The 24,580-nt window shown below is 33.4% G+C and overlaps 1 protein-coding gene across 2 annotated transcripts in view; it reads left to right on the top strand.

The window, feature by feature from the left end:
* The first annotated feature begins 228 nt into the window (after positions 1 to 228).
* Positions 229 to 24,580, top strand: part of DEUP1 (deuterosome assembly protein 1) — a 43,151-nt gene continuing 18,799 nt past the window's right edge. The window contains exons 1-10 of one of the 2 annotated variants that reach the window (XM_085310271.1): positions 229 to 278; positions 8,268 to 8,439; positions 9,739 to 9,834; positions 13,136 to 13,270; positions 15,338 to 15,451; positions 17,776 to 17,988; positions 21,599 to 21,744; positions 22,365 to 22,470; positions 23,819 to 24,016; positions 24,304 to 24,390. In XM_085310271.1, the coding sequence (XP_085166397.1) occupies positions 235 to 278; positions 8,268 to 8,439; positions 9,739 to 9,834; positions 13,136 to 13,270; positions 15,338 to 15,451; positions 17,776 to 17,988; positions 21,599 to 21,744; positions 22,365 to 22,470; positions 23,819 to 24,016; positions 24,304 to 24,390 (1,311 nt within the window). In that variant the 5' untranslated portion in view covers positions 229 to 234. The remainder of the gene's footprint in view (positions 279 to 8,267; positions 8,440 to 9,738; positions 9,835 to 13,135; positions 13,271 to 15,337; positions 15,452 to 17,775; positions 17,989 to 21,598; positions 21,745 to 22,364; positions 22,471 to 23,818; positions 24,017 to 24,303; positions 24,391 to 24,580) is intronic. The other variant, XM_085310270.1, reaches the window with a different exon arrangement.

Here is a 24,580-nt window from a genome sequence, read left to right on the forward strand (position 1 = left end):
CTGTTGCTCCAAGTACAAGAGCTGCTGTCACAGAGCTGAGCATCCTGCCCGTTCCAATCTGTGAATTAGAGCTGCATTTGCCTACTCCTGTTGTTTGCAATTGAAGAATTACACAAATTGAAAGGAAAGCACAGAACTATCCAGTATGTACTACTTGGCTATGTAAACATACACATGTAAGAATCTGAATTACTTATTTATGTTGTTTTGACAGGTTAAAAGACTATCAAGAATATGGAGCAGAACAAGGAAATATTTCAGGGACAAACTCTGGCTAAGTAAGTACTGACTTATCTGGAAGTTGAACACATAATAGAATTGAATATTCTGTTTTGTTAAAGATGTGAAATGTGAAGTACTAGTTATTTCAGAAGCAAACACAACTCTTTCTCCATTTCTTGTACTGCTTTCTATGTGAACTACGGAGAAGTTACTAATAAGTAGGACAACACAGCTCATTCCTTTAGTTACTGATCTGGTGACTGTCTTTGTTATTTTTCTTTTATTTTAAAAATCTGTATACCTGAACAAAAAAAAAAAAAGGAAAGACGTGAAATTTTATTAAAGTGCTAAGAAATGTTATTTGAAATGTTTTTCAATAGCAATTAAAGTTGCTAGGCTACATATCACAGCATTTTAAATTTCAAAAATCTTAGAAAAAATTGTTAAAACCAGTCTTAATTTGCACGTATACTAACCACAATTGTTCTAACCAAGTATTAAGAATGCACTTTTCATTCACAACACAGTCATCTTTTTTGACACAATCAAAGTTCAGTTCTTCCAGTACTAATCTAAAAAAAAATATTATCACAGCACAAAGTCTTTTTAAAGAAGAATTGTAAACCCAGGMGAGATCTGAATCTCACTGAAAGCAGTCATGCGAACTGTATCACTGAAATGAACAGGACCACGTTGTGGGGCTTAGGAATGGCAGGGTCTGGCTCTGTATGCGTAGGCATTGTTGAGAACTTCTTGAGACAGATGACTTTACAGAACTTTGCTGTTCCCCATCCTCACTTGCATATTGCAGGAGCTGATGATAACAGATGCCGTGTCTATTGACAAGGTTATGCGGTTAAATTATGGCATGATTATGCTGTTATAGCATGAAACAAATGATGTGAAACTAGAAAGTTCTGAAGCAACGAGAAGACACGATAGGACCTCATCCTATCCCATCCAGCCTGTTCCAGGAACACAGCAATATAAAAAGCACCTCCCCATCTAATGAGCTAGATAATTTATCGTAATTTTATAAATGAACATATTACATATTTTCATATTAAAAAAAATCTTATATCATTATTATCAAGAAGCAGTTATAGGTAATATGACACACATTAAGTGTAAAAATCTGTCTTCATAAAAACACACATATTCAATCACACCTTATTCTGACCCAATGAGTTTTTTATACGGTCTGACTATGCATGTTCTGTTGTATTGAAGAATAATATGTACACTTTTCATGATTAAAAAAAAAATAGTACACTCTAGTAAAATACAATATTCTGAACAATGTGGCACTTTTTTATTTTAAGAGGCCTTTTTGTTAGTGATACAATGTGTAAATACAGTCATCTAAGAACTTGATTTTTAAAAAATCAAAATATTAACTATTCTTTGGAGAGAGCCTATTTTAAGAGTTCAAGCCTTAGTTGTAACTGACATATGTGAAATTTTAGGCTGTTAYGGATGAATCTAGAGAGTGGTTCATTCCATCATAAACAGAGTGTTCTAGGTAGCTATTTATTTCCATTAACTGTACAAAAAATCTAAAAAGTCAGTTTAGAATATAACTCTGGTGGCAGAAGACATTAGTTTCTGTCTGTGCTGACAGTATCCCAGGGATAATGCAGATCCTTTAAATTTTAGGAAACTGGCTGAGTAATGGGTGTAGATATGATAACTATTTCCATGCTTTTAGAACTCATAAATCACAAATTATCCGTCCACAAATGTGTATGGCTGACAAAGTGAATAAAAATGTTTAAAAAATTACTTGTATTTCATATACTCTAGGGCAGAAGATTCTAATAGACTGTTGTATCACAAGCAGTTAATATAATTCCTATTTTTAAAGCTATCTTTTAGAAGAGAAAAGGAAATAGTATTGGGTCTAGAATCTGGCTTAAAGATCAAAAACTAAATGAATGTACTGTGTAAGATGGAAATCTTTGCTTACATTCCTCTGCATAGATTTTACATATGTTTGGATAGATATGATCATACGTATTTTCCTATTTGTCTACAAACCTAAGTGTGGGAGAGGGCATGAAGTAGGTACTGACAGTCTGAACTAAACATTTCTAACAATTTCAGGTTCTAAATTACAACTTTATTCTAAAGGATACAGGGAAAAATATTTCTGTGGCTCTTAAGAAACAATCAGAAAAATACAGATCTGTGTAGAACTCCAATGCAAGAGGGTGAATAGAGCTGTCAAGGTCTAACTAAGGAAAAAATACAGTTTTCAAATAGATAAAGACCTGGAGTTGGTAGAGCTTGTTATCTGGGCTTTGGTTTGTTTGAATCTGGAAACATCGAGATTTTGGATGCATTATTGCTCTCTTAATACAGATAAATCATTATAAACAGCACTAAAATATGAATCATGTCTATTTTACTAATATGAAAAGGGAGTRAAAAAGATAAGAGCTTACCTACATCACTTTAAAAATGTGATACTTTCAGGAGTTTTGCACTGTTTCAAAGTAAATGTAACCAAAAAATATCTGCCACTTGCTCAAGTACAAGTCATTATTGCCATGCAGGAGGAACCCATCTGAAGTATAGGTTCAGCAGTGTGGGAATTTTGAATGAGTATGGGTGGGAATCCCATACATCTTTGCTTTATGGGAAATCTTGTTCTTTATGTGTTTGTTTCCCTAATGACTGATGGGATATAAAACAAAAGATACCAGAATTTTCCATATTCTGTATATAAATCCATATATTTCCAGGAATCAAATGAAATTCTCAGGGTTCTGATATCATATGACCAGCCATATTCTTGAGGGAGGGGGAGAGTTAGCATTATTTTCAAAATACTTGAAGGAATAAAATAGTAGTTACAGCAGCAATTAATAACTCTGTGGTATGCAGATGTATTTGGAGTGCTACAGCCATGTTACAGGGTCGTTCTGGTAGTGGAACTACGGCAGTAATCTACAGCTTGAGGCACAGTTTTAGCCATAACTGGAGGATCTAGATAAGACAGTAGCTAAAGATGAAAAGATGAAAATAGTGAAACTGAGACACAGTTTCAGAAAAGATTTTTCCTTTAACAGCTTCATTTTGTATATTTTTGGTGGGTGGTTCAAGAAACATGCATGAATTGTTGAGAGAAAACTGTCTAGCAGACTTGGGAGGACCGAAAGAGTAACTGATGATCTAGGCCGGAGATTTCATTTGCATTTGCTCAGGGACGATTAGATGATTCATATGAAGAAACAATAAAAGGTCTACTTATGAAGGCTAAAATCAGATATAGCCATTGCTRGTGATTCACCAAAATGTTGCCACCTGACAGTATGTGAGGCTGGAGGAACATGTCTCTGCAAGAGAAGCAGAAAAAGCTGTTCCTGATGCAGTAGTACTTCATGTTCTGTTTTAAAAATCCCTTTTTATATTTGCTCCAGAGGAATTCAAAGTTTACTGCACCATTAACACTGTTTTGAGGGGAGTTTCAGGCACTCCTCCTGAGTCTGAGTGAGGAGCATCACTGCTTTGTGGTTGCTACTTCGCAATGCTTGAACTTTGGTTATTACCATTCTATGGCTCATACTCAATTTTAAAATGACATTGAAAAAAAATTATCATTAAAATGATTTTAAGATGTATGTGTGTATTTAAAAAGCTTTTCCAACATTAACACTGATATAAAATAATCTTTCTAGGATTTGTTGATAAAAAAAGTCTTAAAAWTTTTTTTTTACTTTTACTTAAAAGATTATTTGAGGTTTCAATTATGATGTTGTAAATCTAACAAAGTTTCTCCAATTTCTTGTAATAATTATCAAAACATGGGCTATGCAACATTTAAACACCACAAAAAAGGTACAAACACATTTGCATGCCAAGGAACTCTTTTTTTTTTCTGTTGTAGTGCAGTCAGAGGTTGAGCATGCAAGATGCCAAACACAGAATGTGTGGGGCCAGCGCTCAATCCAAAGCAGCAAACAGGAAACACCCATGTGACGGCAGGATGAAGTTGCGAGAGCAGAAATGTGGGGAGCTGGCTAAACAGCTCGGGTGTGGAAGAGTACCTTTCTCAGGTGCAGTGTCCTCAGCATATGCCAGGTTGTAATGTAGGTGACGCAAAACRCCATTCTGTCCTGGTGCTGCATGTTGGGCTCCTGTCCCAACCTTCCCAAGGATGGACTGGTTCAGGCACATTGTGTTTTTTATTATTAACCCTTTCGTAGGCTGCCATTACTTTATGTAGATGTTGCACTGTCTTTTGCCCCTGAGTKACCATCTCTAAGGCAATTATTTCATAAATAAATTGATTTCAGGGCCAAAGCACAGGGAGAGGAAAAGGAGCTACAAAATGTGAAGGACTGACTAAAGCAAATAGCTGTGTACATTTTTACAAGCTACCACTTCATAGAAACACCAGAATTACTGCATACTGATTAGCAATCGTAAAGGCATTTGCCCCACAAAGTTATGTACCATCAACAATCAAGACTATGTAACTTTTATACTTTCATAAATCAAAAAACTATAATCAGTGGCCATTACATTTACTTTTTAAGAAAATCTCAGTAGGCTAAATAATACCCTTAAGAGGAAAAAAGAACATGGCATAACTCAAAACAATGACAAAGTATTCTTAGACACTTTTATATGAAAAAACTGTTTACTAAAAGGCTAAATTTATCATCATGAAAAGTAACTGATTATAATACACTTTTTGCATCAGTTTAAATTTAAGGAAGTACAGTTAACAAATTTATGAAATAATAAAAATGCTGTTTTATCAACAGGAAATTCAATACAGGCCTCTGTATTGAATCAAAAACAAAAAAAGAAAAAGGAAAAGGCATGAAAATAACAGTATGAGGAAATGGAAATTAAATTTAGATTAAATGTCAGTTGTGCAATGAATAGTCACTGCAACAGATTAAAAAAGTGAAGAGAAAGCAAGTGTACAACCAACTGTTTACTAACAGTATAATTTATTGAGATAAGAAAAGAGTTGACACTGAAGAAATATCATGTAATTCATTTCTACCTTCATTTAGAGAGAGCAGTAATTAGATACTCTAATCTCAAAATCATTGCAGAGGGAAGATTGCAGAAATTTTTGCAATGGCATGATCAGCTCACACCATTGAAAACAATTATCTGATAATTCCAAATGAGAATATTTTCTTTTTCTTGGCCAAGATAAGAATGCAATGACTAAAAATGACACATTTCAAAACTTTTCAATATGTGGTAAAGATAAGGTAAAAAGAGGTCTTCTAACAAAAGCCATGTATTGGGGTCAGTTACGAATAGAATCTCTTATTTTAAAAAATTATAAAACAGTTAAAACTAGAACAGGAGATAAAAAGGTACAAAAATAAAAACAAATAAAAACAATCATAAAAACGGAAGCGGGAAAAAATTTCTCAACAAATGCATGAAAAAGATATGCAGATAACATGCTGCTGGAAAAATTGTGTGAAAAATAGATGTTTACAGAAAGTGAAATAAAAGAGAGGCTACTTCTCAAAAATTTCAACACATCTCCTGGTTAAAAACAGTGTGCAAAAGATTTTCCTTCACTTTAGTGAAATATATGCCACTTTTACTACTTATTATAAATATATATATATTTCTCTACATATTATGAGTGCTGAATGTACTAAAAACTGATAAACATGATTTTATTTCAAGAAATAAGAAAAGCAAGCATTACAGTGCTGGRTCTGTTAAAAGTTTTTGTCAAAAACATTGACATAGCTAATTCTAATATAGTATGTCAATTCATGTAAATGAGATCAAAGTTTTTAAAGATAAACAAGTGATGGATAATTTTTGTAGATTATTTAGAATTACTCAATATCAGATTTTTTTCTATATGACTCAGTGAGCACGAGGTTTTATGGAAACTTTGTAGGGATATGGACATAGACAACCAGTTTCTTCAATGGCTAACTGCTCTTTGTACTAGTCCAAAAGCAGCTCTGGTACTGATGGAATTAAATTTCCCTTCTTTAGTTTAAAGAGAGAAGTTAGGCATGAATGTGTGTTGTCTGCTTTATCTTTTCCATAAGTCATAGAATCCTAGGCTAAGTGTATGAGAAGCAATAATGCAGAAAAAAAGATGTTCAGGAACATATCGATACATAGTTTTATTTAATCGTGATGTAATACTACTTTTTCTAATTGCAAAATTTCTCTGAAAACTGAGAATATATAGATACAGGAATTCAAGAAAGTTTCTGGCTTTTAAAGAAATCATTACAAATCTGAAATGCCAACTGTGTACTTACAGATTGAGGGAAGCTAGCATTCCTTAAAATGTTTAAGTGGGCAATAAAATCTCCAAAATACCTGAGGAAAAAAAATCTCTTATACCATAAAAAACTATATAGTTTAGATGTCAAATATTCATTTCCACAAATAAAAATATTGGAGTGCAGAAAGAATTATGCAATTTCTTGCCTAGATATAGTATACACAAACTAATATTCTCTAATGGTATCTTTCTTATTCAAATTCTTYCTATATTCATACCAGAATACAAAGTTTGAATTTATGTAGAATAGAGAAAGCTCCAAAATAAATTCAGATACATTGTATATGTCTGCTAAATGATATACACTAATATTGTTTGACACTGTCCAGGCAGTTTTTCTTTTTTTTTTTCTCTTTTTAATCAATATATTGCTCCCACATAACTGAGAGGACAACTTTGACAGCTTTAAATTTCTACTGGCCCTTCTGATCTGCCCTACATTAACTATATATACCAAAGGGGGAGGCAGAGTGTCTGCCTGGTGTGTTGGGAAGTGGGTACTCCCAGGATGGCAAAGGACGGAAGCTTTTCGCTTCTGGCACCAGCGGGAAGGATTTTGCTCCACCTTAAGACTAGCAATTATAGACCAGATTCAGTGCCCTGGTAGCTGACAAGGGGAGCTGGGAGCTCTGTCCAATGAAGCACCCAAGCCAGCTAGACCTGACCCACATAAGAGCAACAGGTAGAATCCGKGAATGATAGTAGCGGGCGACTCTAGCTGCAGGGGATGGAGTGATCTGTTGGACCTCATATTTACAAACAAGGAGGAACAGGTTGAGGATGTGAAGACTGGGGGAAACCTTAGCTACAGTTGCCATGAGATGGTGGAGTTCAAAATCCTGAGAGGAGAGAAAAAAGCAAAAAGAAGGATCACAATCCTGGACTTGAGGAAAGCAGACTTTGGCCTCTTCAGGGATCTGCTTGGAAGAATCCCATGGGAGACTGTTCTGGAGATAAAAAGGGTCCAGGTTTATTTTCAGGGATCACCTCCTTTTGCTACTTATGAGATATCRTGATCTGAAAGCAACAATATAAGACATGTTCTATCATTGGTAAATAAGTCATACTGTAAGGGATGTATTCCATACTCAGAAGTTTGGGAAAACTGTACTGTTTATGTTTCAGATATTGCACAATCTGAATTTAAGTACAGCAGAATGTCCCCCAAAGACAAGTCCATTTCAAAATTCACTCATTTCTATGTTTCCTGGTAGACTAATGCTATAGAAGTTATCTTGTCACTTAAATCCATTTAGCAAAGAGAATATGAAATCAAAATATAAAATTTGAACTAGCAATTAAAAATCACTACTGTTTTTCAAGCTGGCTGTTAATAACCTACTTCCATTATTACTGTGGGGAATGAAAAGTCCTATATCCAAGTGCAACTTAGGGTTTAGCTCCTCTTACTCTTGTCCGTTGAGGTTTGGGCCTGAAAGTCTTTGACCTCACTACAACATTCTTTCAACTTAATTTATGTTCATTGGATAACTTATCCCTGAAAGAGTAATCAAACAGCATTTAAATGAGCCAAAAGTCCAGAGTATCCTAAATGCTCTGATTTTAGCTTCAGAATGGAGAAGTGGGATCCCAGCTACTCTTGAAGGCATCATTTAGCTTGTCTGTATCTTTTTTCTGATATTGAAAACTCTGTATTTCCATCATAATTAAAAAACCAAATCTTTGTAATCTAAATTAAAATCTGTATTCTTCCTTATTAGAAATATATGTATATATTTTATATWATTAGAGCTTCTCCATGTGAAACTGAACTTCAGGAATTAATGCGTCAAATTGATATCATGGTAAACAGCAAGAAAGTGGAATGGGAAAGGAAGATGCAAGCTTTGGAGGCAAAGATGACTATCCAGGATCAAGAATTAGCAAATGCCCAAAGTAAATTGGATCAAAAAGGTCAAGAGGTACTTAAAAATATCACATTCTATGAAGAAGGTATTTATTCTAAGAGTTAGTTAATAATATGCTCTATAAGTAGTCCTGTTCATTCTGTCATGTCAAAATATCAAGAATAGTTTTAAAGGTCAGCAATTATTTTTTGATATTTTGTTTTAAAGTGTGCTTCTGTTCTGAAAAATGACAGTAAAAGTGCCATTGAAAATTCTATATTTATTCTATTTCCCTAGGATCTAAATCAAATATTCTGAGTTTAGTTATAAAATATAATTCAACTTTTTTTAAATGCCAACACTTCTAGCATCATCAGAAATTGAAAGTGAAAATGCACTGTTCAAAAAGTTAGAACAAATTTTGTCTTTGTAATTCCTGTTCATCTGCATTTTTTATCATTTTACATGCTCCATGGAGTTCGTATTTTAGTTTTATTATTAACAACACAATTTTTATTGTATTACCACTTAGAATGGTTTAGAGACATCAATGAACCCATCAGTGAATGCCATCAGCATGGCATTCAACTCTTGTTTAAGGCATCTGAATTTAGGTATATACTCATAAGTGTCTGTGCGTGAACAAGGTGCCTAAACCTAAAACTAGGTGCCATTATAGTCCGTGGGAGTTTGGAAAATGATATAACTCACCCTAACAAACAATTTAGAATTTAATTCAGTTACCCTTAGTCATTACAGTCAGAGGAGCCAAGAGAATAATTCAGCTAGCCAGCCTTTAAAGCCTTAGTTTATTTGCCTATACGCAGTTATTATCTGAAATATTTTAGCATATTCCACCTGGCTTCCTACTCTCTCTCCAGAAAAATATAGATTTTCTGTATGTTGTCATATTTCTCAGATCTCTATGAAAGTAGCAGAGAATTCAAGATATCTCAAATGGCACTGTATTTAGGGAACTGAAATGAGCCTGGAGTGTCTCCCAGTAGTATGTAAGTAGCTGAAAGTCATATATGTGATTACATAAGGCGTTCAAGCAAAATTTTCACGTTGGTGGCCAGTGAGTCATTCATACAGTTTGGCTAGAATTTTTCACTTAGAGAGTCTTTCATGACAGACAGTGCTGTCATTAAGTCGGAGCATAAGCACACAAAGAGTTTTTATTCTAAAATCCTGAACTTGATGTCTGTACAATCCAGGTTCATATGTCCAGTTTTATTATTTTAAAAAAATAGTTTTTTTAACATTCATCTTTTATGCAACAGTCTTTTTTGAAGTTTCAAATAAGTGCTTCCAAAATTACACATTTTTGAACACTTTAGAAAGGGTAAAATTACATGCTTATTCTTACTGTAGGTGGGACTACTTCAACAAAAACTGGAAAACTTACAGAAAACTAAATATGAAATGGTTCAGAATTATGAAGTTCAGCTTCAAGCACTGAAATCTCAAGTAAGAAAAATATCGTTTTCATTATTTTCTGTTTGCACTATAAAGATCTTCCATGTTTGTAATATAGTAGATTCACCTTTATGGATTTGAGAAAATCAAATTGTGTCATGCAAATACTGATGACTGCAACTTCCAACCTGGCTGTCACTTGTGTACTGACATGCTTGGATCTTGGATGGTTTGTGACAATGCTGTCAACTGTGTGGAAGTCACATATTTGATTTTTTGGAGTAATAACGTGAAACCTTGGTGAAATGAATAAATCAGATAATAAGCGTCATGCTAGTAAGACTGTGAGGCACATTAGGAATTTTGAGACAAACTGTTCTCGTCATGTTTTTGATTGCCATACATTTTTCTGGTCTTGGTTTTTCAGGTCTATAGGGATCATTAAAATGGCTTGGTAGCTTTATGTGAGGGAAGATAGTTTTAAAAGTCGAGTAACCTGGAACATTTAGGTTGTAAATTTGTTTTGGCTTTATTTGAACAATGTTTACTCCAAGCCTGTATTTTTATTTCTTCTGCAAATCCTTGCCATGAGGAAATACTATCTATTTTCTCTTCATAGTTCTTTTTGTTGGTTTGTGTGTTTGTTTAAAGTCTGGCACTCCCTAACTGACTTATCTACAGCTGCGAATCCTTCTGGCCATGGTTTTCATTCTTAGTTACCACTCAGACCACCCAAACTTTCTGTGACAGACCTGATTGCTTTACCTTTTCTCTTTATCCAAAACGTTTGGATTTCTGGCTCTTAAGAATATACATACTCAGCATACATCTCCTGTACACTTCTTTTTCTTTATGTCATCCTATTTATTTTAGTCAAAGATTCCAGCTTGTAATGTCATTTTTATATAGGATGATTTAACATCCCCAATTCTCAGCTGCACAAACTCTGTCTAAAGTATGGGGCCTCACTGTTATTATTAATCTTTGTCCTCTCTCCTTTGTAACTCTTTCTTGTCCTCATTTGAAAGTTATACCCCCTTCTACGTTGTGTATTTCTCAGAGCTACAATTTAATTTTGGACAAACTTTGGTGCAAGCATTACTATTCACACAGTTGCATTTTATCTTTCTGTACAAATATTTTCTTAGACTCCCTCCTAAGTTTTGTTCCATCCTAATCTTGGTAGAAATATAAAAGACAACTGTTTTTCTAGCAACCTTTGAGCTACTCAGAAGAATATCTCCCTGATATACTCTTTCTATGATCCTCAGTGCTTTTTACCTTTTGCTACTGGAAAGGCAGCTGTTTAATGAGCAACAGTCCCATAATATTAATTATATACCTGATCAGTGCAGTAAAACCTATATTTTTTATTGTTTTAGTGCAAAAATTACTGATACATAGCCTGAAATGCTTAGGCAATGCCTGCAGTCATTCAATTATACAATATTATGTTACGATTAAATAGCAAAAACTTCAGGAGTTCATCTTCATTACATTCTTCCTTCAGTTTTTCTCATTACATTACAGGAGTATAATTTTCAATCTTGATTTTCTAATTTTAGGCATTCTGTTCCATTTTAGAGTGATTTGCTGAAGTGTTGGATCCTGTATTTCCTAGCCTATTCAGTGCAAACAGTATAATACCTGTCTTCATCTAGATTTGCTCTTCCTAGGCATTTCACATAGGCCATAATATATTATAATAACCAAGCTCTTGTTATTTGGAGAAGGGCGCCTTTCTTCCAGAGACGAGTCCTATGTTGTTTAAGCTGAAACAGTCTGGTCCATTTTAAATATTACATCTTAACTATATTCTCTGGTAAATTCAATTTCAAATACAGGCAGCTCGTCTGCAGGACCTTTKATTTCCTTCTGAGGGTAATCTTTCAGCTCTATAAGTCCATGCTACAGAATTTCTATTACAAAATTCCAAGTTGGTCAAAGCTATTCCTGAACCTACTCATTTTGTGAAACATTCTGGTCTGTGACATGTTATCCTTTGGTCACCTTTTCAATTCCTTTTCCTAGTCCATTTTAGGAGTTCAGTCAATTTTCTCATTCTCTTTGGATAGGTTTCAGCTGCTGACTCTATAATCATCTCACATGACTCTAGATAGTTTCCAGATGTTTTTGCAGTTTGTGTTCTGTATCTTTTATGGATTTTTTTTTGGCATCTTTGTTATCTGTGTAGACTACAATTTGTTCTGTATTGGTTTGACAGGATTCTGGGTTTTTTTTCTGTGGAAATAGTTTCTTTTCCAGACAGTAGTTAGCTTGAGATGTTAACAAAAATAGAGCTTTTGAGTTTGTTTTTTTTGTGGGGTGGCGGGGGGGGGAGGGGTTAGGCAAGCAATTTCTTTCTAGAGTCATGTTTTTTTTAAATGCAAGCCTAGTTATTACAAAGGATATAATACAGCACATATCCCTAAATTTAAAGAATTTAAAGAAGCTAAACAAGAAGAGACATGATCTTTATTCATAGTGCTAAGCTTCTTTTCTAGTCAACATTTTTCACGAAGTTCCTGTGGTTAGCTTTCCTCAAGACCATATTTCTGGTGTTTTCTTTGACAGTATCCATGTCATTGGTTTTCTGATGCAATCACTGCTGTCAGGAGCTTCTCTTCCTTTTTGCTCAAAACAAGATACATATTTATCTATAAGCCCACGTGTGTTTCTGCTGTATCAAACCTGTGAATGTGCACCTTCCCTTTTAGCATCCCCTGGCCAACTTCATCAGATTGGCCATTTTTCTGCGGCTGTATTTCCTTCCATTAGTAGCTTCATTTCCTTGCTTCTGACTCTAAAGTTGTGTTTTCAAGGAAAGATGCATAATAGTATTCAGTATCCGTCTAATTCTCACTAGCACTGTTTGATACTTAATGATTCCAGAATAAAACAATCATTAAGTACCTAACATTTCAACAATTTTCACGATAAAAAAAAGAATCATATAAATTTAAACTACTGTAATGATGATCCTTCGTTCTGGCTAGTGAAGTAACTTTTAAAAACGTCAACACAAGATGGCAGTAAACAAGTGTAAAACAGTTCATATAAACATAGTAAAGGAAATGACTATGGGTAAAAAACAGATGTGCCATAAAAAAAAGTAGCAAAATGAAATAATGCTCAAATAAACCTGTGTTTAAGTGAGCAGTTAGGTAACATTTGTGTAAGAGCTTAGCCTTGCTCATCTATAAGAAAGTAACATTTTGAATTGGCACTTTGTTATATTGGTTAAACAACTAGAACATTTAAGGTGCAATTACCAAGTCTAGCTTAGAGAAATGATTAACCACGTGGTCATCTGTGATAGATTCTGCATGTTTATGTCTGCTTTCATTCTTAGTTTTTGAAGCTGATACATAGTTACGAGAAGCTACAGTTACACCAATTAAAACAAAAAAAGGTTCAAAATAGAGATAAATGTCTGGAAGGCCTAGAGATGCCATTTGAACTGAGCAATTTAAACAAGAAACTCGAGGTAAGATTATGTTGTTATTATATGATAATTTTAATAAGCATTTAGAATTAATTTGTGATTTACAGTCAGAGACTTTAAATTTCTCATTATTCTTCAAAAATTCTGTACATGGGAAAAATGGGCATAACATTTAACATTCAGGTTTCTGTTCTTTAACAAAATGTTTTTATTATTTTTGTTAGTTAATATAGATAAGTCAGTTCATAAATATAAATAAGTATATATGTGTTTGATATACACATATATACTTTTATATGTAGTCACTTAAATATGTGTATATTAAATACAGTATAAATGTTACTTCCTCCCTGATTAATATATTAATATTGGATATCATCATCTATTAAGGTATGAGAATTTTTACATATGCAGGATATTGTAGGTGTCACATGCTATATTCTACATTACTTCAAGTTTATAGACTTCAGGACAATTTAGATCATGCAGAGATAGAAAAAGGATTAAGGATTGGAAAACTGATTGTTATACCACCTATCTTGTCAGCACCTGTATACCTAAGGCAGTCCACAACCTTGACCTCAATACCTAGATTCTGTAGGTAATGTGTGAGGAAAGATAAGGCACTTAGAAATAAAATCCACAGAATCCAGCATACTGAGTAGGGAACTAGAAAATACAAGTTGCTAAGAACAGGATTGAGTCATAATCCCTATCCCTCCAGACATATGAGTCCTTACCAGAAAATCTACTAAACTTTGGACCTCAGCATAACTGTCAACATCTGCTACTACAAAAATAATAAATAGGTTATATATCCATCATTGACTAAATATATCACAACTGTGAAACTGTTGGATCCAGCTAATTTGAGAATGACCTTATTCAAGATTAAAATGTGAAATGATGTAACACAATGCTATCATTTGAGTAATTATGCAGTATGAAAAATGAATGCTTGGAATATGTTCAGCAAATTCTAGTATTCAGAAAATAATTACTGTGTTGAAAATCTACTAAGCTCAGCAATGCTTTAGTAAGGCCTTGAACCTGCAGTCCTCTTTTAGTAGTCTGAATTTCCCATTTTTATCACATTTTGTAAAATAGGAAGATTTTTATTGGTTTTAAATGACAAAGCAAATATTAGGAAAGCTTTATGGAAAGATTTGTATTTATTTGCTTTGGAAAACATTTAGTTTCAGCAAATAAAACTTTGCTTTTTAAAATTAGAGGAACATAAAGTTTTGAATAGTTATACAAAATCATGTACCTTTTGAGGACCAGCATTATTTCTATTATGAAAAATGAAGTTCTTAGAACAGCTTTAAAAAGCACTTTAATTTTCACTGTGCAAAACAGTGTACTAGTTATTTTGATAATTTGTCACTCAATACAGAAGATCAACAACTCAAGTAATTATGGAGTTCTCCTACCTCCTACTTATTTTGTAGGATACTGTCTTTAAAGTCTAGCTGTGAACATATATGATCTAATATGATTTAAAAGCAAAATCAAACACAGTATCAATAGCCATATAAATGCAAATAGAGAAACTATTGTAGAGAAATATGATTATAATAGAACTTGATAAACAAGTTCTGTGTAGCCCTGGTGAACTCAGGTAAAAATTCATAATCAGAAACAGGAATTGAAAAGAGAGCAAGAAGTAAATTTTTTTCACTGCAGCTGCTATCCCATTTGTTCAAGAAAAAGGGGAAAAAATAGCAGATTTTCTGATGTTAAGGGCATGATTCCATACTGATTACTTTACAATGGTATAACTCCATTAAAATCACAGGAACTACCCGCCAATAAAATCGGTGTACTGTCATAATGAATCAGGTCCCTAAGATCTACAACAATGGAAGTTATATAAAATATTTTTATCATTTTGATTCAGTGATTATGTTTAATATCCAATTTGTTTAGATTAACAGCCCTTGAGACTGGAGTTTTTTTGGTGGAAGGGAAAGATGGCTATTTTATATACTTGTTCTCCTTTTCTTCTTTCCAAAATTACAGAAAGACTATGTATTAATTACAGAACTATATTTTTCTCTGTGCAAATTACAAATTTTTCCTGTATTTAGTAACTTTGCTGTTTTTCAGGAATTTGAAGCAAAATCAAGAGAATGGGATAAGAAGGGGACAATCTACCAAAATCATCTAGTTTATTTAGATGCTCAACAAAAATTACTGTCAGAGAAATGTAATTTATTTCAGGTAAAAATCCTATCTTCCTGCTTTAGAGAGAAAACTGTTATTAAAAAGCTGTTAGTTCAGTGAAAGTTATTTTAACTTAATAAAAAAGAAAAAAATCTAAATATCACTAGTATTCCAATGAATCTGAAGAATTAACATGGATACATTGTTCTTAATGAAGGCAAACCCTTATTGAAAGATCTATTCATACATACAGTTTTATTTTTGCATGTAATATGAATAAATATCATAATAAAAATTACAACATTTCTGAAACAGGTAAGTACAGAAAGGAATGCATGCTCCTTTTTGCTTTTTTTTTGAGTATGCTGTGGAGTTATTTGTCAGAATATTGTATTATCTTCAGTACAATTAACTGTGATTAAAAGTTATAAAAACTTTGTTGTTTTCGTTGAATTTTTAGCGTAACCTCTAGTCATTGTTCTTTGTTGGCTTTGTGATTGTTTTTTTATTATCCCTTTGCTTTTTAATTATTTATGTAACACATATAGTATATTTTTATTTTTTAATTCCTTCCAGTCCAGAACAAAATATTGATATGTCTCTTTGAACTGTCCTGCTCTAAAGTAAATAAATAAATTACTTACAAATTAATTGGTACACAAAACAGCTTGAAAATGAAGTAAAGAGAAACCAGTTATGTTGTTGATTAGTAATCCCCTTTTCCACTGGGACTAAATTCTTTTTGTCTTAATCTAGTGATACACTTTCTTAAGCATTCCTGTGAGGCTCTTTATGCATATGCAGAGCCTCCAAAGCTGACAGTTAAGTTTAGTTTATGGATGCTGAAAATATTATATTGGATTATTGAATTTTCATACATACATCTGATGAAAAAGGTAAGACTTTGACTAAACARATCTGGTGCTTGTTGAGTAGATTATACAATTGGACAAGTCAAAATAGAGTATTCAAAAGATTGTCATCCACATTTTTCTGTTGAGGTTCACATCACTGCCATCAGTAGATTTATCTAAGAAAGTAAGTAAGTTTTTATATAGCAGTTTGTTTAGTTTTTTTGAAGACAGCTTTCATCACAACTGTAGCATCACACCAGCTAGTTTAGTAGATACAAATCTGATAGATCATCACAGTGTAAGTCTTTCAGAAATATAAATTGATCCTATCTTTGCTCAGATTCCTCTTCTAGGTGGTCTTTGATTTCCATCTGCGGTCATGCACTGTGTTTTTCACAGGCTACTTTGCCATTGTATTATGTCAAACTCTATAACCTTAAGTTAAGGTTATGGAGTTTGACCTTAATTTATTATCTATATTAACAAAAATTGTCTGCAAATTTCTCTAGGCTTTTTATTTAATATACAGCCAGTGGTCAGTTCTGTTTAGGTATTCAGCCAACAGAACTGCTGAGAATATAGTCAATGACATCAAAAGCAGTCTAAAGCATGCCTTTTTGCAGCTCCCATTAATGAAATGTGGTACTCTGTTTATTTTTAATATAAATTTACGTGCTCAGCTTGAATTCTAGATGTGATTATGGTTTGCAGAATATATTTTGTTGCTGGTTTTCAGCTAATTCTCATTCTTCTGGAAGATTATTGCTGTTTGTTAATCTCCCGGTAGATGAATCCATATGGATTATTTTTTAAACAGCAAAAGCATTTACCATAATAGTTATGTTTCTTCGCAAAGCCTGTGAATTGACAAATACCACCAATACCAATTTCCTAAAGCTTTGGTTCTTTAATTTTTTAATTAGTACAAGAAACTGAAGAGAGTGTGCAACTTTGCTTCCATAGATGATGAATGTGGGAATAATTCTTGCCAAGATTATGGATAATGATATCAAAGAAGTACAGTTACTGTAGAGACTAACTGTGCTGTTTATATATGAACTACGTAATACTAGTCTTTGACTACTGCTAGTCAAAGGTTAATATCTATTCTGAGACACACAGCTCTTACTGAGATCAGTGTATCAAAGAGAAACATTTCTCTCAAATAATTTTTTATAGTTAACTGCTTTGAGTCAGTCATCATAATCGCCTTTTTCACATTTGGGGCTAATTTGCACTAAGGACTATGGAAGCATACAGCACAGGAGAAAAACCCTTGACAAATTCTGCACACTGGAAAGTTTCTAAAGTATTTTTCTCAACAAGGGCAAGGAACTTCAGGCCAAAAAAGAACAGGAAATAGCCAGGAGAGAAGTAGCATGCAAACCATTCCAATTGTGCCATATTTTCTGAGCAAATGGTGGTGAAGAGGATAAAAATACCTTTATGATTTTAATAGCAATAGTTTGGCCCTAAAATTTACATAGAATTATTGAATTTAATTGAAAAGATTTTCTTCTTTTTTAGAAACAGACTCAGAATTATCAATTCCAAATAAGCAGTAAGAAACAAAACCAGGAAGAGGTAATTACCTCCAGCCAGCCCAAAAGTGAAAAGGATGAGTTAATTATTGAAAAACTAAAGGCAACTGTGAATGAAATAGCAATAAACAGGAATAAGCTAGAAGAGGAAAACCTGAAACTCCAGGAGGATCTAAAAATGTACCAAAAACAGTGCCAGGTAATGTCAGTTTTTCTTTTCTGTGATTACAGTAGAATTAATGTTGAAGCATTAATTACCTGGGAGTATACTTTTAAAAGTTGCACTGAGATGCCTATACAAGAGATCTTTACATCAGGCATGTTCTTTGCAAGAACACAGAATGAGCTGTGAATGGTACAAATTTTGGGGTAACACATAAGAGGAAACAAAATAAGTTTGATATACAGTAGTATCTTTTATTCTTGTCTGTTTATAGAAGTTTTTGTAGCTTCTTATCTCTGTATCATCTACAGAAACTTAGTGTCATTCATTTGGTTTGCTATGTATACATGACTTATGAACTCTGTTTATCTGGTTTACATGTAGTTGTACAACGTGCCATATAGCCACTAAATAAGTATATAGCAAAGTGTGTAGTGTACTTTATTATTGTACATAGGCTTTGCAGTGCAATGTATTTTTAAGTTGCCAGGCATGTGAAAACCCATCAGGTTTTTATCTTACCCATAGTTTACTATTTTTTAAAACTTAGCACTGATGTATGAAGATAGCTGTCTGGGCATCTTCTTTTCTTGTGACTTATGAATTCTGACAAGATTGAGATAATATAGGATCTTTACACCCTTTTTTGTTGGCTATGTCCAAGACAGATCAGGAATAAGATTCTTATTGATATTTTTTCTTGTACCTTACAAGTTATACTTGCTTATTTATTTAAGCATTTTAACAATCAATCAGYGGTGTATTCAGTAGCCTATAGTAACTTTAACTCTTTCTCAAGAAAGATGATCTGTTTTACTAAATACCTTGTAGAGTTATCACTTTATTTGTGATATATTTTATAGTAATTAATGTAATTGTAGTAGAGTTTAATTTCAGAACAGCAAAGCTTTGTGCAAGTGATGTTTATACATTTTATTTGTACAATAGGTTCCTGAGTCATTTACCTGTATGCAAAGTAGCAGTATGCATTTCTGTATTTTGGGTACGCAACTAGAAAATTCTGTTTTGGCGGTCTGTCAAAGGCTGCCATAAAAAGTAGTAGCATATGGAGCAGAACAAAACATGGTAATTGTAGGGGAGGCATGAGGGTAGGTGCTGTGGGACATGTAGAAAATAGAGGCATTGTTCTGCAGCTATCCTCAAGAAGTTTGAGCTAGAAGAAGTTTGAGCTAGAAGATATTCTTGGAGTTGTGCAAATAGAATACAGGAGTTCTTGGAAGCCCTGAAGAAGTCCTCAGTAGAGGAGGAGGCTGATGTGCGTAAGGCTGTTAGCTAGAGGACACAAAGTTACAGAATAACTTGGTGTTGTTGTGGGATGACTGCTGCATTCACTAGAAAAGCTGCATTTGCAGAAGGCTGCAGAAGGCAAAGTCAATATAGAGTGAAAACAGCATAGCTAAGAGAAAGCATTTTTGTAGGAATGTCCCTGTGAGAAAGAAGGAATCCCAGGGCCTTTTGTGGGCTGGGAGGAGTAAGCAGGTTTGAGTGAAGGAGTGCTGGGTAGAGGAGAGGKTAGTTAGACCTGATGTGGGAGAAGGAAGGAGCGTTACATGGGAGTCTTGATGGGGAATGAGCTGATTGCTAAGGCAGAGAGTCTGAAGGCCAGTATTGTGCCCCAAATGGTTTCTATGATGTGACCACTTCCGATCTGCTTTTGGCTGTTCTTCTTGTACCATTAATTAGCAAGGAAGCAATAATAACATGTAATATATAGAGGGCAAGTTGGTTGGCTGCACAGAAAGTACAAATTTTAAAAGGTACAGAGATTACAAATGTTTCTCTAACCTTATGGACTGCCTGACAAACATAACTGCAGGCATACACGTGGGGCAGCAAGAGAATATCACTCAAGCTGCTTACTACTTGGAAGGTCTGCGTAAGTCAGCTACTGGATGCTAATTTACATAGAAGTTCAGTCATACACTCTAAAAAGTTAAACAGCTTTGAGTAGAGTTAGCAAAGGAGCTGATCAGGACATTTTTGAGACTTCCTTTCAGYATCAAGCCTGATGGGCTAGTTGAAGCAAAATTTCATAGAAGGAAAGWTTCAATACCTTTTTCAACTTGAGATAGAAGAGTTTCTGGAAAAAGTAGTGTTTCATTTGATATTTTCTAAACTCTAAAGTTTCCTGGTTCAAAATTAATTTTCATTTTGATATTTAAACTAGGTGTAATGAAAATTTCCTAAAATAATACATAGCACATTTCTAAATGACTTTTCTAAAAGGACATGTTGTAAAAGTATTGACCTGAAGTTATGTTTTAATTATTATTGCTGTTGCTGCTCTTGTTCCTATTATTATTATAAATTACAGAAGAAAATACAATTTATGTAAGCAAGTAYGATGCCTGTAATCTGCCACAGGTGATATGGCTTCCACAACACAACTGCACTGAATTCCCCTTACCTACCTTGTAATCACATCAGAGGTTTATCACCCCTAAATTCTTATGTTATAAAATATAGGAATTTCCCTTTTTCCAAAGGGAAAACAGAGGCCTCTTGGAAGCAAGGTCATTCTAATGTGAGGCTCTATGGACCTCTAAGGGAAATAAACCTTTGAAGATCTTTGCTTGAAGTGTCCTTTCTGGATTTCATTTTTCTGAGAAGTGTCTTTTGAAAGTTTAAAAGCTTTATTTTTTCTTTTAAAATCAAGAATTGTATTGAAATAAAATGAAGAAGCTTTGAAAAATACTAGCATTTTTGTGTAATATTTTAAAGGCAAAGAATCAGCATCCTTGGAAAATCTTTTTCTTTTATCTGGAATATGTTTTTGGATCTTGGATAAAAGGAAATAAACATTCTCTRGTTGTTATTATTGCAAAGATCTGACTATTGTTGCTACTTCTGTTATTTGTGGTTTATATTTTCAAGTTACATCTTTRGTATGTATTTAGGATATTTTTCTTCATTACTATAGGAATTTGGGTTTTATGATTTAAAATATAACATGCATCTTTAAGTTGTCCATCACATTCTYAGTCAGAAATAAGAGGTGAAATAGAGTGGAAAGAAAAATCTTTTTGTGATTGTTTGAAAATCTGGTGATGTCTGTTTAAATAAGCAATTATGTCCATACARATAGGACTAGTTCTGGAGATGATTGAGCACCTACCTTATCTAAATCCATCAGTCTACATGTATCTGCTCCAAGGCATCAGGCAATGTTTACTGAAGATCTGCATCTAATCCTGCCCCTTYCAGTTTTATAGAGGTGGAAATGTCATTAAGAAAATACAAAAATGCATGTTATGGCATTAAATCTTGCATGTGAAGCACATTAATAGGGTGTCAAGCCTAAAGAAACAAACAGATAAAGAACTTCTAGAGGAGTATTCCCTATGAAAATTTAACAGACTGATGCATTGGGACATTGCAAAAGCTAAAGAATGTTCAGTATCTTATTTTTTAATGACATTTCTAGAGGAAGGAACTAACATATAAAATCTTTWTGAAAGCCATACTTTCTTCAGAAATGTGACTCAGAATAGAAGCAATTTTTTAAGTAAAGCTTTTTCTTTCATATATATTATACAAGTATGAAAAATYAGGTATTGGTGTGAAAAAAATGACATTTTGAGCAACTACTGTCTCATTTTATTTATCTGTTTGTTTATTTATTTAGAACATGGAGGCAGGCTTTTCAGAGATGAGAAATGAGCTGCAGTCAAGGGATGCCCTCTGGAGAGGGATACAACTGGAATGCCAACAGTTGCATACAGAGTTATTGAAGATCAGACAACAAAAAGATATGCAGGAAATTCAAATAAAGTATGTATCTTAAATACAGTATTTAAATTACCAAGTACTTCTGAGCTAGTAACTTTTTCCTTCAGTTTGATTTAAATTATATCTGTTAAAAAGATACCCCAGATTCAAATGTCAGATTCCAAACAATTTTTGAATTAACATTTTCATTAGCAATTATATATGACAAAATCACAGGCAATAGGTGCTAACTCTGTTAAATTTATCTGTAAATATTTAGTCTTTTATTTCATTTATTTCTATTTAAAAGCTTAGAGGGTCTTTCCTTTTCTTGGCAATTAAAACRTTTTGGACTTAGTGCGATTAAGATTCTCCCTATTTTCTTCTGGGTAAATTGTTCATCTTTCTATGGTTTATCTACTAGATGAATATTCTACCATAGCTATTTGAAAWTTTATGAAATATTAATTTACAAGTTATTTCAGTATTCATTCTGAACACACTTGAGTTAGTATTAATCTCTTGAAATCTCTGAAGATTCAGCTTGTCTTAGGCCAAACCTTTTACTTTTTTTAGTCAGAGAGCAGGTCTTCTCCAGTTTTACAATGAAGAGAAGATACTGTAAGGTGAAGGTTGTTGCACTTTCTGCATGTTTCATTGTTGTGTTTGTTTCTTATTTAAAGGCATCAGTCATCTTGTGTACAACTTACTGAGCAACTAGAAAATAAAAACGCTGAGTTATTAGCATTAGCACAAAGTCAAGAAAGCCAGAGAGAAGAGCTAAACAAGGTATTTCATATTCTTATTCAGTATTTGTATTCATATTCAGTATTCTGATTCTGTGGGCTAACASTAGGTCCGTCACTGAAATAATGGAAGGGACCACACCTAAGCATCACTGTGATTCAAGTAATACCTTACAAGTAATCAGCCCTATTATCAGCTGTGGATAATAAATAGGCTATAGGAGGTAAGCAGTAGTTGTAGGTGGTCTCAGATGTAAGACTTGCTAACAGATCAACTCATACAAATCACTATGGCAAGTACACAGAYAAGGCCCAATCTGTCACCTGCAGTACAATCCAGGGCAGCACTCTTTTGTTTCAACTATGCATCACATCACATTGCTTTCAGAAGTGCTGTGTGTAAGCGGTAGTGGCATGGCACTATGAAATGGTTTACGGCTTGGCAGGTCAAAATACTTCTGGATTAGAGGATGCTAAGAGCTCTCCTTACAGGCATGTTGTGTTTTGCTAAGTAGCAATATAAGTAGGAACATCTGTAATTGGATGCAGCTGATTGGATGCTGCTGCAGTTTTGACATGACAGTCACGATCTAGCTCTTAGATTTTTTTTTTTTTTTACATCTACATCTATTTGTTTACAGTTCTAGTATTTTCTGTAGTTTGCATAATTAAAAATGAAATACTATCTGTTACTGATTGCATGCAATACTGTGAGAAATTATTAAAATGGGTTTGAAAGTAGCTATGCTGGGTTTTATAGTTGCTCTTTTTATGTAATATGAAAATCTATCATACTGAATTGTTTGTTATTAGTAGAAAGATTATGAAAACAATAATCACTGTGCTGATTCTTTGGAGAATTATTTAGATAGGATATACTGCAGAAAACTCAACCTTAAATTTTACACAGAATGACAGCCAAAATTCTCACAAARTGATTTACTGTATAGAGTTTTCTCTTTATTTCTTATGTAGTTTCTCATTAAAGAGTCTCTAAATTAATTCAGTTTAAAATATTTTAAATGCAGCCAGAAYTAATTTGGGAGTAAATTAATGCACATTTGCATGGCTATTCTTTGTCATATAGTCCAGTTCTTTAACATTATTTTTATTACATTATTTTAATAGTTAATTCAAATACCTGATATTTTGTTCATTTTTAATACTAAATAGGCAAATAAAAAAGCAACTGAGAGTTGCAAAAAATATGTTGTAAAAATACTGCAGTGGCTCATCAAGATGTTTTATAATAAAATCTCAGAAATCTCTGATTTATTCAGAAGATTGGTGTCCTGGAAGCAGACAGCAAAAAAAAGTCACTGGTTGATGATAAGTGCTGCAATCATATTTACTGCACAACATTTTCTCTTTTTAAAACATTTTTGTTACAGATAAGAGACCATCTTTATCAAGAGGAGCAGTCCCATCGCTCTGAGCAGGAAAGAATGAGGACAGAAATCTCTGACCTGACAGAAGAGCTTCATCAGAAGGAGATCACTATAGCAACTATCATGGAGAAAGCTAGTCTTCTGGAAAGACAGTTAAAAATGGAGTTAGAGATAAAAGACAAATTGTTAGCAAAACAACAGGTATGCAAGCAGGCAAAACCAGCCTAGGTAATTTTGCTCCATGTTACTGATAATGACATTCTTTATCTAGYAGAAAAGACATTTACCTTTCTTGCTGTAGTTTTCATCAGCAGTGCTGTAATATTTGCAGTTAGTTTGATAATTCATTATGTATGTTCTGAGTAAAGCATAATATTAAAATTACACATATCTATCCTCATTGTTTTTCAAGTTAACAATAATATTCTTGTATTCAACTAAGAATTTAATCTTTTCCCAGTTGTAACTAAGAATTTAACCTTTCCCAGTTGTTGGATTCCAGATACAAAGCTATCAAATGTGAAAACATACATCTAAAAGAGATGATGGAAAACCAGGAGTGTAAAAGATATGTGGTAATTTTTTTTTWAATCTATACAATATACAGAACAGTTACTTACAGTTCTTGAAAACTTGAAATTTAGATCATGACAGATTTAGAAGTTTCTGGGTTATAAAAATCTCCAAATCCACCAATTGTTATAATCATGTTGGGTGTACCACCAAAAAATTGTGCAGCATAATCAAAAACAAGTGGTATTCATG

This window comes from Rhea americana, unplaced genomic scaffold (genome assembly GCF_003343005.1).
Source record: "Rhea americana isolate MKP2758 unplaced genomic scaffold, rheAme1 scaffold_314, whole genome shotgun sequence".
In the NCBI taxonomy this organism is placed as follows: domain Eukaryota; kingdom Metazoa; phylum Chordata; class Aves; order Rheiformes; family Rheidae; genus Rhea; species Rhea americana.